The sequence below is a fragment of the Tenrec ecaudatus genome, chromosome 18 (genome assembly GCF_050624435.1).
Source record: "Tenrec ecaudatus isolate mTenEca1 chromosome 18, mTenEca1.hap1, whole genome shotgun sequence".
Taxonomy (NCBI): domain Eukaryota; kingdom Metazoa; phylum Chordata; class Mammalia; order Afrosoricida; family Tenrecidae; genus Tenrec; species Tenrec ecaudatus.
In genome coordinates this window covers 72,488,997-72,505,167 of record NC_134547.1, presented here as the reverse complement: position 1 = coordinate 72,505,167, position 16,171 = coordinate 72,488,997, and the positions used below count along the sequence as shown (strand labels likewise).

General features: G+C 50.8%; 1 protein-coding gene across 2 annotated transcripts in view; it reads right to left on the bottom strand.

Annotated features, from left to right (window-relative positions):
* CDH13 (cadherin 13) overlaps nt 1–16,171 on the bottom strand; it is a 1,090,774-nt gene that overhangs the window by 96,274 nt on the left and 978,329 nt on the right. For both annotated transcript variants that reach the window (XM_075536309.1, XM_075536308.1), the window contains exon 8: nt 15,416–15,556. In XM_075536309.1, coding sequence (XP_075392424.1) covers nt 15,416–15,556 — 141 coding nt within the window. The remainder of the gene's footprint in view (nt 1–15,415; nt 15,557–16,171) is intronic.

The following is a 16,171-nucleotide window of genomic DNA, read 5'->3' as shown; positions in this document are numbered from 1 at the left end:
AGTCCACCCTTTGGAATGTAAATGGAGAATGGCAATGGGCTGCCCGCCTTTAGGCCAGGGAGGAGTGAGTTCATCCAGGGAGGATTGGATAACTTCTTGGCCATAAGCTGGGTCTGACACACCGTGTGTTTGGGCAAGCTCCCTGAGGGTAAATTGTACAGGCAGGGACCCCTCTAGGTGGCTGGCTTTGCTACTTCTCCGTGGGACTTGGGGTTTCTTGGGCAAAGGCTGTGGTGGTATAATACGTCTGTTTGTAAAGACTCGAGTTTGTGAAGCACAACAATTGTGGTGTGGGTTTAACAGCCGAAACACAAGAGCTTGAGTGTCTATGGAGAAGCACTTAGCAGTTTCCATCAGAATGGACGGATTCAACAAGCAATGCCGAGCTCCTTCTCATGAGCCCGACCCTGTGCTCTGTGTGGAAGGAAACGCCACAATTCCAGGGGATGCTTCCCTGCTGGCTCTGAGACCAGATGCATTATCAAAATGTCTGGGAAAGAGCCAAGCACCGAGCTTTCAGACTGAGCGCGTCACCCCCCCTGGGGCCACAAAACAGCCTCGCAGCTTCCCAGGTGGGTTGTTGGCAAGTGGTATTGAGTCGTCGGCGCTGCCCCCTAGCGATCCTGGGCACAGCCGAAGGAAACCTTGCCCAGGCCTGTGCCACCCTCCCAATCACTGCTGTGCCGAGCCCGCTGTTAGAGCCACTGTGTCCTCCGTCTCCTCGAGGGCCTTCCTCTGTTTTGCTGCCCCTCCACTGTACCAAGCTGGACGTCCTTCCTTCTGTAGGGCCCGGCCTCTCCTGCAAACATGCCCAATGTACGTTTATGCTCTGTGTATGGGGTTTCTCATAGACTTTGTCCTCTGTGACTTGTCATTGGCCCTCCCATGGTCTCTCTTGACCTCTATCATTGGTATCTAGGCAAACGACTGCTTTGTCGAGCCGTTGGCGCTGGTAGACTATGTCTCACAGTGACCCTGGGGGGCAGAGCGGGCTAACAGCCGTGGAGTTTCTCAGCTGCCCTTCCACGGAAGGTAACGGCCACACCTTTCTCCCACCAAGTGGGTTTGAACCGATTTCCGTTAGCAACTGAGCCACCTGAGCTCCTCTTGCTTTTGCTGACTGATACCTTAAATCGACTTCCTCTCCTAACCCACTGCTGATTGCAACTTACAGCGACCCTAAAGGACAGAGCTGTTGTCGTCAGTGTCACTGAGTCAGGTCCCATCTGTAGCGACCCTGTGTACCACAGAACAAAACCCTGCCTTGTCCCACGCCACCCTCACAATCGTTCCTCTGCCTGAGCCTCTGCTGCAGCCACTGTGTCCGTCCTTCTCCTCGAAGGCCTTTCTTTAACTACCCAATCGAGTTCCCGAGACTGAATCTTTACACGAACAGACAGCCTCATCTTTCTCCCTCAGAGAGGCCAGTGGGGTTGGAACCACTGACTTTGCGGTTTGCAGTCCAACTTTTGCTTGACAGTGCCACTGGGGCGCCTTCTCAGATGTGGAACAAACAAATCAAACTTACTGCCAGGGAGTCGATTCTGATGTCTCGTAGCCCTGCAGGACAGTAGAATGGCCCTTGCGGGTTTCTGAGGCTGTCAGTCGCTCCCACAGAGAATCTGGTAGTTTTGAACTGCTGACTTTTTGGTTAGCAGCTCCACTTGTAACCGCTTCTTCTTGGATCGAGAGTCAACCTTCAATCCTGGCTCTAGTACCGCCGGAAAGTATATGGATGGCTAAAAGGACCAACAGTGGCCCCGCAGGCATGGGGAAGTTGGACACGGAGGACAGAAGACCGAAGCAGAAGCAATGCACTTGAATGGTGGGGCTGGAAGGGAATGTTGAAAGTATCACGAGCCGCTGAAAGGGCAAGCGTCTTGGAAGAAGTACACGCAGAGCGCTCCTTTGAAGCCAGGAGGACGTGACTTCGTCTCACACACTTTGGACAAGTTGTCAGCAGTGACCAGTCTCTGCAGAAGGAAGGACATCGGGGCTGGTAAAGCAGATGGGCAGCGAAAGAGAGGATGAGACCCCCAAGGAGAGGGATTGGAGAGTGGCTGCCAGAGTGGGCTCCGGCGTGGGCACCATGGTGAGGATGGCACAGGACTGGGTGTACGGTCACGACGGTTGCACCAGACGTGATGGAACCCAACAACACCAAGGCCTCCTCCACTGGGGTCGACTTTGAACAAAAGCCGGGAGGCAAAGCCAGCTGCTGACGGAGGGAGAGAGGGGGTGATCTCTTGGGGGGGCGGGGGCTGAGGAGAGCAGGGAAGATGGACACTTCACCACACAAAGCCTCAAAGGGGCTCCTTGGAGTTCAACAGCAAGAACCAAAGACCCCAATGGGGTTGCAACCCACACATTGACGAGTGGAGTTCAAGAACCATTTACAGAGGGTCTGACTTTCAGACCCCGCTCACAGGAGGTGCTCCATCCGTGCACCCACAGTGATCTCCCTGCCAACTGGCTCCTGAGCTCCCAGATTTCCCATGGCCTCCCAGCGGCTGTGGGGTACAAGTCACAGAGTTCCCGGGACACCTGGCTCTTGGCCAGGTGGTGGATGGCTTTCTTCATGTGCCTCACAAACCCAAGCACCAAGGTGCGGAGCAGGTGACATGCAAAGTCAACTCAAGCTAGCAAGCAAGCACGCTCAGGAATAAAAGGCAACACTGCTTCCTCATGCTTAACCTGTGACCATGTGGTTGCCCAGGGAACCCTGGTGGCACAGTGGATTACCCAATGGGCTTCAAACCACAAGGTCAGCAGTTCGAAACCACCAGTCGTTCCTTGGGAGCAAGATGGGGCTTTCTACTCCTATAAAGAGTGACAGTCTTGGAGACGCACAGGGGCAGTTCTACCCTGTCCTGTAAGGTCGCTATGCATCAGAATGGACTCTCTGGCAGTGAGTTTTGATTTATTTTGGGTGGCTGCCTGTGCTGGGCTCTGATGAACCTGGTGTCCAGAGGCAGAGTTTCCTACCCGAGGCTGCATGTGCTGACCCCCATCTTCTCAGGTTCGCAGCCCCTTGCACGTGGGCACCGTGGTGAGGATGGCACAGGACTGGGTGTACGGTTGAATTTTTCTTGCTAACACAAACCCAGCCACCCCCTCAGGAGAGGACAGGGGCCATCTGGGCTCCAGCACAGTCACCCCTGAGTGACACCGGACATGTTTTCCAAGTTGCAGGGGGTGGGGATCAGAGTGGTAACGATGCTGAAGAGAAAAATAGCATATTTTCAATAAGGTTGAATGGCAAACAACCAATCCCAGGCCAGGCGGTGGGTGGGAGCCCTGCCAACAAGAAAAGCAAGTTGTGGGCCCTGCATGCTGCACGGGGTCCTGGCGGGACATGTGGTGGCTGGTGGAGGGTGAGGGGGCCTGAGTCTGCAAAAACAAAAAATACAATACAATAATGATTGACTCCTCAGAAAAGGGGGGGGGCTACACTGCCAACAGACGTAAACACACCGACCACGGGGCTCCGCGACAAGCACAGGGGGCATTGATGTAGATTAAATCACACCCATGTCTGCATACACACGTGCTTCCTTAACTAGGAGAAACAAAACAGAGGCCCAAGGGAGGCCCGACATCTGGGAGGCCATGCATGGCCATTCTAAGACAGACAGCAAGCTGTCTCTGTGTGTGGGCCTGCAGTTCTCACCCGAACTAGGGGCAATGGGTTGAGACCTGCTCTGATCTGCAGGGGGGCCGGCTAGAGTGCTGTTGGCTAGATGAGATCAGACGGTGGCAGGGGGGGCGGGAGATGGTGACACAGAGCTATGACTTTATCAGGGAGCTCCATTCAGGAGGAGGCAGGGCCCAGTGAGGACCATGCTGATGTCAGACAAACCAGGAGGCCGGCCAGGACTGAGGCAGGAAGAGAAGGGCCACAGAAGCACAGGTGCACAGTGATGCCCCAGCAGGTGGTCCAAGGCCATTCAGGGCGATGTAGGGAGCCCAGTGCTGCAGTGCTGAGACCCTCAGTTGCTAACCGACAGGTTGGCAGTTCAAACCCACCAGGTGCTCTGTGGAAGAAAAGACCCGTTGATCGGCTCCCCCCACTAAAAAACGAAGAGGCAGAACCCCACCAGAGCTGTCTTGGGTGATGTTGCTGACTCCCACTGGGAAGAATGACCCCATATGGCACTCGGGAACGATGGAGTCTTTCTTTCGTTTCCATTTGAAAATAATCTCCCTGGGTAAGTGTGGGCCCCACTGCAGCCTAACAAACCCTTTATGCATTATTGATCCACATTGAGCCTTCTGGAGCTTTTCTTACTCGGCTGCTAGTGAAGTTGACTTAGGGCATCCTGCAGTTTATGCACATCGTTCCATGCTCTTGCACTCCCTGGTACGTGAGGAACCTCAAGGTCCCCCCATCTCTGGTGTCACAGAATTTGGGCTGCCTCCTCTGGCCCAGGGACCTACGGCTGTTGTCTTAAGCTGGTCGCCTTGAGCAAAGGCCCCCACAGACACCACCTGAGTTCAGATGAGATTCTCTCTGAAGTCCCCACCAAGAACACAGCTCTCAAATGTCACCTTTCCCTTACCCCTGTCACGTAACAGCCAGACAGTCACTCTTTCTGGGATTACGTGAGCAGATGTATCATGTAAACCAAACCACGCCCTGCCCTTGAGTTGATTCTGACTTCGTGGTTTTCAGGGCTGCAACCATCCGGGAGCAGATTGCTGGGCCCCTCTTCTGAGGTGCCTCTGGGTGGATTCGACCCACCAACCTTTCGGGTAGTAGTTGAGTGCTTAACTATTTTCAGGGAGCAAACAGAGGAAGTTTCTGGTTTCTATGGAGCTTACATCCCTGTGTCTCATGGAAGCAGCAGTCAGGAGGTCAAAAGACGCGTTGCTAAGTAAATCTGCTGCCTAAGGCCTTTCTAGAGGATTGCAAAGCAAGGATGTCCCTTTGAGGCCTAAGGTGCCCCTAACCCTAGGCAGGGTACTTTCAGTTGCCTCACATGCACGTGAAAGGTGGACGGTGAGGAAGGAAGACCCAAGAATGGATGCGTTTCAGTTGTGGCGCTGCTGAAGAAGACGGAAAGAACCATGGATTTCTCGCAGGACAACCCGGTCTGTCTTGGAGGACGTACGGCCAGAGTGCTCCTCAGAGGCAAGGAGGGCAAGAACTCATCCTACATCCTGGGGACATGTGGTCAGGAGCGACCAGTTCCTGGAAAGGAAATCGTGCTCCGTAAAGTGGAGGGTCTGGGAAGGAGAGAAAGGTCCTCAAGGAGATGGATGGATCCAGTGGCTGCAACAATGGGCTCAGGCACCGGAACACAATTGGAAGGACCGGGCAGGACCGGGCAGGACCGGGCAGGACCGGGCAGGACCGGGCAGGGTTTCGCTCTGTTGTGCACAGGGCCCTATGGGTTGGAACTGACTCGATAACACCTAATAACAGCACCACATCCTCATGTGGAGAAAGTGACAATATGTAAGCGAATACCTTAATCACATGGAATGCTACACCTCCGGTCTGCCAATATGTCCTACTGCGGTGCTTTGTGTGTTGCTTGATGCTGGAAACTAATGAACAGGTTCAATGCTTACGGGCTCGCAGCTTCCCTGACATGACACCCACACCCTCGTTGGCTCCGTTCCACAGCTCTTGACCCTCTAACTCTGAGCCCCTCAGTGCTCATCGTGGGGGGGAGCCATGCTCAACAGGATGCGTCCCCGCCGTACGGTTGTGGCTCCTGCTGTGAGGATATTGACTTTGAACAGAATAGATGGACCGAGTCTTCAGGGGCCTCGGGGCTGGGGAGCGGCTCAGTGGCAAGATTCTACCAGCTGCAAAACATTGCTTTAGTTGCCACTGGGTTGCAGCTGACCCTGTGAGCCTACCCAGCAGCTTAGCAGAGGTGCATCATTGGCAGAGTTCTACGTTCTGTGTCAGGATGATGGGGGAATGGGCAAATCACGAGTATCTTCATGACAGAATGACTCAGGCAACGGAGCACTTGGATCTCTGGTCTACCCCCATCAGTGACTGCAAGATAAAGCCACAGGGATGGGTCCATGTCCACTTAAAAAAGTCCAGATGCTTTCACACCACACACACAGCTTATGGTTGCATTTTCTTTCTTTTTTTTTATAGTTGCATTTTCGACAAGGCAAGAGTTCACATCGTGTTGTGTATGAACAATTAAATCCGGAAGGCATACACCCTCTTTTCCTGAGCCAGAAGGACGGCTTATACGGGGCAGTGAAGGGCTTCTATTGGTAGAGCATGACTTATATTTGTGTGAATGCTCCCTTCACTTCATTGAAACAAGAGAGTCGGCTGTTGACTAGCCGTTTCGAGTGCCTCTCAAAGGTGACCTAGGAGACTCACATGATGATTTCATGATTTCCCCTGACCTTGGTGCTGGACATGAAAGCCATGAACTCGTCCCCTCCAAGTGAAGATAAGCGTGAGCCTGGGTGCTGGCTGTTGTGCGGTCAATACTTCATTCTTCATGTGCTAGGGAGTGGGGAAAGCAGTGGGCCATGGGCGGCTCGTGGGAGTCCTTGGGCAAGACGTTGGCATGGACGAGATGGGCCGGCCATTGTGGTAATCCAAGAAGGAACGATCATTTGCAGTGGTGGAAATTGGTGGCACCCATACCCCAGAATCACCCGCTTCTACAGGCACACCCCATTTTATGGCCTTTCGCAGAGATGTGAAAGGCGTGTGACCAACCTGCACCAAAGGTGGGTGCCCCTCCCCCCAAGACATGTGCTCACCTTGCATCTCGGTGTCCCATTTTGGTCACCTCAGGATAGTTCAGACTTTGGCATCATGCTGTTGCACGTGCAGTAGAAGACAGTATGGTGTCAACATCACGGTTACATTCACTGAGAAATCGAACAATTCATGGACTCTCCAAATCTCTCTCTCTTGCCCATTGGCAGTTCCCCTTCACACCATAAAAACCTGGTGCAAAGATACCAGCGATGCCTACCTGGTTTTATTTACACCCCCAGCCCCTTAGAAAATGGTCCGAGGTGATGGTTTAATAGCAGCTCAGAGCAAAATCCCACATATTTCACTGTCTCGGCTGTGGAGAAGCTCCACAGGAGAGGGAGCCGGGACTATTTAGAATAACATTTAATCATCTTTAAAGATTTATTGGTCTGTTAAAATGTCTTGGACTCCGCCCTCCAGAAAAGTCACTTGAGTCAGATAATTGAAATGGGTTCGATTTGTCTAAGAAAATATGTGCCTGGCTTTCTGGATTGATCGCTATTGAACACACAGCCCGTGTAATTATGTGGACAGTGTTAAGACACAGGCACATCTGCATTTGAAGGGCCTGCCTCAGGAAGGCCAGCTTTCAAGGAAGCACATGTAGCAGAGGAAAACAATGAGCTCCTCCTGGCAAGTCACGAGAAATATGGCACCTGGGTGACGGTTACTGTATGCGACTCCAGGGCTCGTGCAGAGATGCTTACCTCAACTGGACCTCCAGTAACGATCGCTAACTTCAGACCTAGAACCATCTCACCACCCAAACCAAAGATGAGGCTTACAAGATTCTTGGAAAAATTCATGATCTTTTCATCTCCCCCATGAAATCTTTGCAGCCTCCCTGGTAAAAAGAGATCCGAAATGATGGCAAAAGTCCGGTCTTAGTGTCGAATCAAAGGAATTGAAGGCAAGGGAATTGAAAAGCAAGAGTCACCTCCGTAACCCATTTCAGCCCTCTTGGCTGTATGTTTGTTTCCTGATATTGCTGATCAATATCCATGAGTGAGGCACTTATAGTGTTTTAGCCCTTTTGACAATTTTTGAAGCAAATGGCATGAGAGGGCGTGAGTACCTTCAAATCACCATCCTCACCCACTCCCCGTTTTTATTTCTTTCTTTTAAGAAAAGACTTTTTAACGTGAATTGGGTGAAGGTTTTCATAGCGAATCAGTTGCCCATTCAACAATTCATACACATTTTGTTTCATGTCTGCGATAGTTTATTGTGCCAGCCTGGCCGATAAACACAAGTAGGCTTAATTGAAGGGCGGAGGGATAAATGGCTCAGTGAGCCTCGCCTTGCTTGGTCTGTGCCTCAATTTAAAGGGGTACACTACCTGTGGGATGCCTAGCCTGTGGACTGTGTCGCTGCAAATTGAGGTCCCTTTAATCCCACACGATTGGAATATTCGTCTCTGGAGCTGGGGACCGACAGTTGGTGACTTGCCTTGCTGTTTGCTGCCTGGAAATATATAACCCAGCTCTCTCTACAGAAAGGGACTGGCAACTGGTGACTCTCAAGCCTTAAAGGAGTGCTAGTGTCTCACTGCTTTATAATTTAACTGTTAATTTCTTGTATTATCTATCTGTATATAATTTAACGGTTCATTTCCTATATTATATATCTATCTTTATAAATATATTTATATATAATTACTAGCAATCTGGTTCGTCTCTCTAGAGAATCCTGTCCAACACAATGTCATTGATTGCAATCCCCACAAGGCAGCATCCCTCTTCCCACTTCCTTCTTGTGTCTGCCACTTCAGTTCATCCTTCTTTCCTTCTGAACTTTGTCTTGGGGCAAATGCTTCCCTTTTGATCTCAAGCGGTTGGTGATTCTATCCAGTGCATAGCTTTGTAGTGCCATTCCCAATTACATTCTCTAGCCTGTGTGCCCCCTGAAAATAGGAGGATACACGGGAAACACAGAATTCCCCATACACATTCAGTTTTATAATTTGGGCATTGTGTCTGAGTGGTTGGAGAACCAGACACCCCAGGAGCCTGTGTACGTTTGGCATGAACGCCATGAGGAAGGAATGGTCCCATGTCAGACAAGCTACATCAACGGCAATGCGGAAAGGCATCCTTGTCCAACAAAACAAGGGAGGCATGACAGACCCCTGACTTGGAAGGATAACAGGGGTGACATCTTGTTCACCCTAACAGCTACAGAATTGAGAATTAAAATAAAAGGTGAATCAGCTGTAGTTGAATGAGCAAAGTAGTACATAACATTATTCAGAAACTCCTAAATCCGTGGTTCTCAACCTTCGTAATGCCCGTGACCCTTTCATACAGTTCCTCATGTGGTGGTGACTCCCCAACCGTAAAATTATTTTTGTTGCTACTTCATCACTGTCATTTTGCCCCTGTTATGAATCAGGTGGCCTCTGTGAAAGGGTCCTTTGACCCCCAAAAGGGTCGCGACCCACAAATTGAGAACTACTGCCCTAAAGGGCCACAAATCAAGTGTTGCTCAACTGGTAACTGGACAACAAAAGATGACATGTTTTCATACCATAAGGTATGGCTTGACCATCCAAAGGAATAACGTGTAATACCTGCCATCATGCAGATGACCCGTGTTAAAACCTGTTACTAAGTGGAAGAAGCTAGTCACTAAAAGCCGCACATTATATGATTCCAGGTACATAATTGCCCAGAATACGAAAATCCACAGAAACAGGAAAATAGCTAGGTTGTTGCCAGAGGTTGAAGGGATGAGGAAATGGGGCTGGGGTACATGCTAATCGGTGCATGTTCTGAAGTGGACAGTCTGGGGAATGTTGTCTCAACCCCTGAACACCTTGTTGTTGAGTTAATGCCAGCTCACAGTGACCCCCAGGACAGAGTAGAATTCCATCCTGGGCATGCGTAGAACCTTAGCCGAAACAGAGGTTGATATCTCCTTTGGAATGGAGAGTGGATCTGAACCACCAACTTTTCGGCGATCAGCAGAGGGCTTAGCCACGGCCCCACCGGGGCTCTGCTGCTTGGTACAACCTGGTGACTATGCTAGAATCCGATGAGCTGCCTGTCTTGAAGAGCAAACTTTTGGCCACCTCTGGTAGGTCTGCTTGTTGTACGGTGGTGGCTTGAGTATTATTGTAACTCAGGAGGCTGGGGCCCCTGGATCACAAGTGCCAGCATGGTCGCCCGTGCATTCAGCGGAGCTTCCAGTCTAAATGAGACCCACAACCAGATGGTGCAGGGGCTGCACCAATAGACTCAGACATAGGAATCATCGTAAGGATGGCCGAGACTGAGCAGTATGTCATGCGGCGGGGCCGGGTGACTTTGGAATGACCTCCACATCACTGAAGAAGCAACAGCTAGCTCTCTGATACGTGAGTTTGATCTGAACAAAGCCATTCTTTTTAAACAGCGGACAGAATCTGAAGCCCCAGTGAAGAGGCAAAGGCACGAGATACCGGGAAATGACCTCGTCTGGGTTCTGCATCAGATAATCCACAAGGAGGCTGATTCCCCCGGTGAGCAAGTCAACAGCCCCTAGACTCCCCAATAAGCCCACTCGTGGAGAGGAATGAGCCACACAGAACATACCCAAATAAAGAGGAACATGTCTTGCTGGTGTGAGCTGCCTGGCCAGCATCAATGAGGAGAACTCAAAACTCTGCACGGACCACAAAACAATAAGGATGCAGGCGACAACCTGCTGGGGAAAAAATGCCACCCATTTAAAGAGCATTTCAGAAAAGTCACAACACAAGAGGACTATAGACGATGAAACGTGGTAGGCAGAAATTTGATTGACGTTTTCTCAAATTGGTCAACAATCGCAAAAATACACGCAGCATTTCCCAGGATGCAATGTCATGTATACAAAGGTGAGGAAAAAAAAGAAAGCAAAAACCTTCCAAATGACCAAACCAAATGAATTCACTGCCGTCGAGCCAATGCTCAGTCACGGCGACCCTATAGGACAGGGTAGGACTGCCCACATGACTTTCTGAGACTGTGATTCTTTAGAGAGTAGAAAGCCCTGTTTTTCTCCCACAGACAGGCTGGTGGCTTCAAACTGCTGACCCTGTAGTTCATGGCCCATGGTGTAACTACTACGACACTAGAGAAATTATAACAGTACAGAGGAACATTTCTATCAGCACCGCCAGAGAGATTAGATTTCCTGTCCTCTTACTATGGACCATGATGTTGTAAAATCGTCAGGTGAGGAAGAAATGAAGAGCTTGCAGACAAACATGGAAGAGATAAAATGTGATTGGGCATCATATTTGGCAGATAGTCAATGAAAGTACTTCTAGTAAAAAGAAAAAATGCCGATTTCCCAACGAAAAATAAGACTTGGGGGCATTCTGTGTTCTGGGGGACTCAGTATGGATGTTAGGAATTGGAGAGTCAAACCCTACATCCGTTTGATACCCTATTGCTGACAACTTCTTGATCAGGTCGACCACGTGCCCATTGCTAATCTTTCAGCTTACCCACCAGGCACCCCGGGCATGTCTGGGGGAAGTTCACCTTGGTCACATAAGGGCTCTGCGAGTTGGCATTGACCTGGTGGAGCACAACAAGAAGAAACAACGCAGCAGCAATTTTACAGCTAGAGGATGAGATCCTTAAACCGTCTGCCATGTTTATTACAGGCATTGCCATTGTTAACTCATGTACTTTACAGAGAACACGTCAACAAAGCTCCCTCCACCCGGGACCAAAAAAAACCAACAAAATGCACCTCCCCCACCCAAAGTCCAAAGCCCAAACCGTAAGATGTTAAGTCTCAATTATCCATCCTCATTGCAAGCTCCAATATGAAATTAGATAGGATCACTGAAGAAAACCTCCCAAGGCTGCCTCCAACCTTCAAACCCACTGGCAAGCACGTTGTTTTAAAGATGAGGGAAGAGCAGATACCAGGAGGCTCACAAGTCCCCAGGAATCATGGAAGTTGTGCGAAAACATGAATAATTCCATTAGTTTAGGCCATGCATCAAGTGTTCTGGACACAGAACAGTTATTTGAAAAACAGAACAAAAGTTATTTGAGACACGATAAGCTATTTGAAGTTATTTGAAAAACAAACAAAAAATCAGCTACTGAAGAGAGAGTCAGGTATAAGCTGCTTTGCTGTCCATGGCTCTGAGTGGCCAATTAGGGCTATGACTCTGGGCTCAGGCAAGCTCTCTAGACCATAGGTTCCCAAATTTATTTTGTCTACCACACCCTTTTCAGAGAAAATAAATTACTCAGCACTCCCTCTGGCAATGAAAACCTTTATTTGATTAAGTTATAGCCCTTCATCCAGGATCAAGTGTTTCTGCAGCCTCCTCTCCTCCATAGTTCCAACACTGTCCCCCAAGGGGCGGTATTGCCCACTTTGCTCTAGAGTGGACTTTCAAAGGCCATTTAAAACTACCTTCCTTAAGAGACTCGAAACTGACATTGAGTTGAATCCATGTATAAACACTATTAGGGAAACACAGAGCCGACATGCTCTCCATGGGCAGAATAGTGTGTTTGACCTAAATGGGCATGAAAGTCAATGACTGAAATTGATGCCGCAAATCGGTAGCGATGTTAAGTTCGACCTTGGCGTTGATCGCCTCACACTTCTCCGGTTACAGGAATCTTCCGGCACTGACTGCAGCAGGGAGGGCCTTGCTACTCAGCAGACATGCAGCCAGGGCCAGCTGACAACCAGAAAGACCCAGCCCACTGCCCTGTGTCCATTCCAACTCTGGGAAGCCCGGCAGGGCAGAGCAGAACCGCCGTGGAAACAGACCACCTCATCTTTCGCTCATGGAGTGACTGGGGGGCTTGAACAGCCCACCTTCTGGTTGATGCCTGAGCGCTTTAACCACTGTGTCACCAGGGCTTCTGATAAACGAGACTGGAGCTAGCAAAGGTGCTGACTTTGCACTAAGATTAAAAGAGGAAAACGTTTTCTTTAGTAGTGTTTATGATGTCTCCTTCCTCTTCCTTAACAACCTCCCCCTTGGTGGCGGTGGTGGTTATACTAGACACGTAACGCTCCCTGCCAGAGACCATGCTCACTCACAGCAGCCCTGTAGGTTGCTCCAGAGCGGAACTGCCCCTGTGGGTTTTTGAACCCCATTTCTCAGTGGTTTTGGACGGCTGACTTTGCAGTTAGCAGCCTGATGTGGAAATCCATTAGGGCCACGAGGGCTCCGGGTGTGGTTGCCACAGCCAACTGCAAAGAGTTCCTGCCTTTCGCAGCAGAGCTAAGGAGATGCACACAGATGCCACATGGGGGTGCTCTTTAAATGAGGTGCACTGAGCTGGCAGGTCTCCTTTGCCTTCCTGTCTTGTGGATGTGTGGCTGGTGTGGCAGGACCCATTTTGTACCAGGGTGCAGCCTCCCAGAGGGCAGAGGAGAGGGGCGGGAGGACTCCAAGGGCTGGGCGACATTGAGGTATCATCACATTGCCGGGGGGTCGTCAATCCTCAGGGCCGACTGACCACTCTGTTGAGCCCAGCCTTGTCCATTAGCGGCCGATCATAACTCCTCTTTGAAATGGAGCTTTGGAAATGGATAGACGTGTGCATTCCTCTGGAGAGGGGAGACCACGTCAGATGAAATTTTCCAAACCGTACGTTCAGATCAACTTGCTAAGCAGTGTCCTGATAGAGGCTGAAATTTATGGACGGCGGCATCTTCCTGGATTGCCTTCTGTACACCCTTAATCCCTGGATGCGCTCAACCCCCCCCCCCCCCACGTTGGAGCTAATACACCTGGGCTGTTATTTCTACAAATGATTCCAGCGTGAAGGCTGTAAGCGTTAAATCTCTCTCTTGCAGCCACAGCCGGCTGCTCTACCTCTTCTACAGTCTGGACACCGCTCCATCTGGCCTTACGAAGCCCCTTCTGGTCTTCCTCTTCTCTCCCAACATGTTTCTCCTGCCCTTTCCGTCCCTCCCAGGCCCGGCTCCACAGTGGGCTATTTCTGAGAACCTGTCCCATCTCCAGGACTTGATGACATCTCCCCTAAAACTCCAGGGTTTGGATGGTGTCTTATGTTTCAGGGATTGCTTTAAAGGGACATAGTAGGCTTTCAACACAGAGGGAGAGTGCTCTTCAGAATCATCTTCATCTTCACCACCATCCTCATCACCCTCATCAAGTGACGTTTTGCTCACACCACCACCTCCACCACCATCTCCACCACCACTACCACCACTACCATTCCACCACCACCATCACCACCTCCTCCACCACCACCACCTCTACCACCACCTCCAACACTAGATTGGGAGTCCTTTAGAATGTGTTTGGGAGACATGGAGAGTCTTTTATCAGCAGTTACAGGAATGTACTTAGGGAAAGAAGTGGAACCAAGACCATATAAAGGAACTGGGAACTCTTCTGTGGTTGGAACATCGACTCTCCAAGAAACCACGAGGAGAGAGGACCATCTTGCCCCAAATAGGCTCTGAAGGGTTTCCAGGGGACACAGGGAAAGGAAGAACCAGGTGAAGGCCCACCTGTCCCAAGCCCCTTGGGACACACCCCGGGCTCACAGAGAAAGACCAGGCCACTGACGGTCCAGATGCGGGTCAATGTCAATGGCAAATGAGGTGACAGAGCGCTGCAGGTAAGGGTTCACCTTTGCAGGTGCACAGACTCCGTTCATCTCTCTCTGCTCCTTCCTGTGCCTCTGACCTCAGAGCAGTTACACAGCAGGTCCAGGAAACAACTCAACAATCCCTCTCTCTCACTGCCACCGCATCCACGCTGATGCACAGTGACCCCTGAGGTTCCAGAGACTGTTGACGGGAGCAGAAAGCCCAGTCTTTCTCCCGGGGAGCTGCTGCTGGTTTCCAACTGCCAACCATGCGGATCGCAGCCCAACTCATCACCACTTACGCTACCTGGGCTCCAAAGTGAACAGGACCCTCCCTGATTGATGAAACATGACCAGCGAGGCCACTGGTGCAGCCAAATGGGTCAACAGTGGGAGCCCGTAAAGAGGCTTCGCCAATGCCAGGATCCGTGGGCACTTACTCTCTTCATTTGGTCAGGAATGGGGAAGACACCATCTCAGGACAATCCCACCAGGTGCACGTGGCCAAGGGCTTCCTGGCTCAGATGCAAACTCAGCCACCGAATGCACTCTCAGCCCGTCCCCACGCATCGTGCCATGGGCATGAATGGGGACTCACCACCATGATCAATTTTCATTGAAGCACAGGACTCAGGAGTCAATAACTGCTCCCCCAGACAAGCTAACTTGGTTGTTATTTATAAGCTCCTGGGCCACCTTGTCGGCAAGGAAAGCGCTTTGCCTCCTTGCTTGCTCTTTTGTCTGACCTCTCAATCTGAACTTGCTGGGGAAAAGGGGTGATTGTTATGCTAAAATCACACAGAGACGGGCATACCTCAGCAGTAAATAACACCAATAAAACCATGAGAATGGCATTTCGGCATTAGAAGTTATTTTCTTCTGGACTTTTTCACAAGATTCAGTGCTTTTGTTTACGCTGTGGGTTGTGAGTCCTTTTTTCCCTTCCTTCTCCACACAAGAAATAAAACAGTGAACACTTGTTCAGGCCGCCACTGCCACCACCTCCTCTCTCCCACAGGGCTGGAGTGGGGTTTTGCTAAACCAGAGGCCAGCAGCGGAATGGATCCTGACCCCCAGGAATTGTGGGACTTACCTCTCTCTTGGTGAATTTGGGCGAGTGGTCATTTTTGTCATCGATCACGATGGTGGCCGTGGCCGTGCCTGTTAACCCAACGTCCAGACCGGCCATGTCTTTGGCCTCGATGATCAGCTCATACTTGGGATTTTCCAGCGTCTGCGAAAGGGAAGCACAACAGAGGATGGTGTTTAGATCTGGACGGGTGGCGAGCTCTCTGCCTAGGTACCCTCTTCCCCACCTTGAACATGGGCAGGCATCTTTAATCAGTTCCCTCTGTGTCTCGGCGGGCCACCAGACTCTCCTCTAGGGCATGACTCAAAACAACGCACTGTCACCGAGTTGATCCTGATTCACAGCCACCCAACGGGACAGAGCAGACCTGCTCCTGCCTGATCATGAGAGTGCTACTCTACGGGCTCAGAGAGCCTCAGCTTTCTCCTGAGGAGCGAATGGTGGCTTCAAACTGCTGACCCAGGCAGCCACCATCAGTAGACTGGAGATGGCCATAAGGGTGGGACCAACTCTGTCATTTTAAAAGGGCATTCGACACACTCCAGCATGTCTTCTTTCCTGGTTTTGGGAGTACCCTGCTCTGTACACTGGATGTCAACACACACCCATGACTTCACAGCAAGCGTATGAACACGGACAGGAGCCCGGGTGGGGTAGTGAGTTATGCGTTTGGTTGCTCGCCATAAGGCCTGCAGTTGAAACCATCGGCTGCTCCTTGGGAGAGAGATGAGGCTGCCTGCTCCAGTCGAGATGGACAGC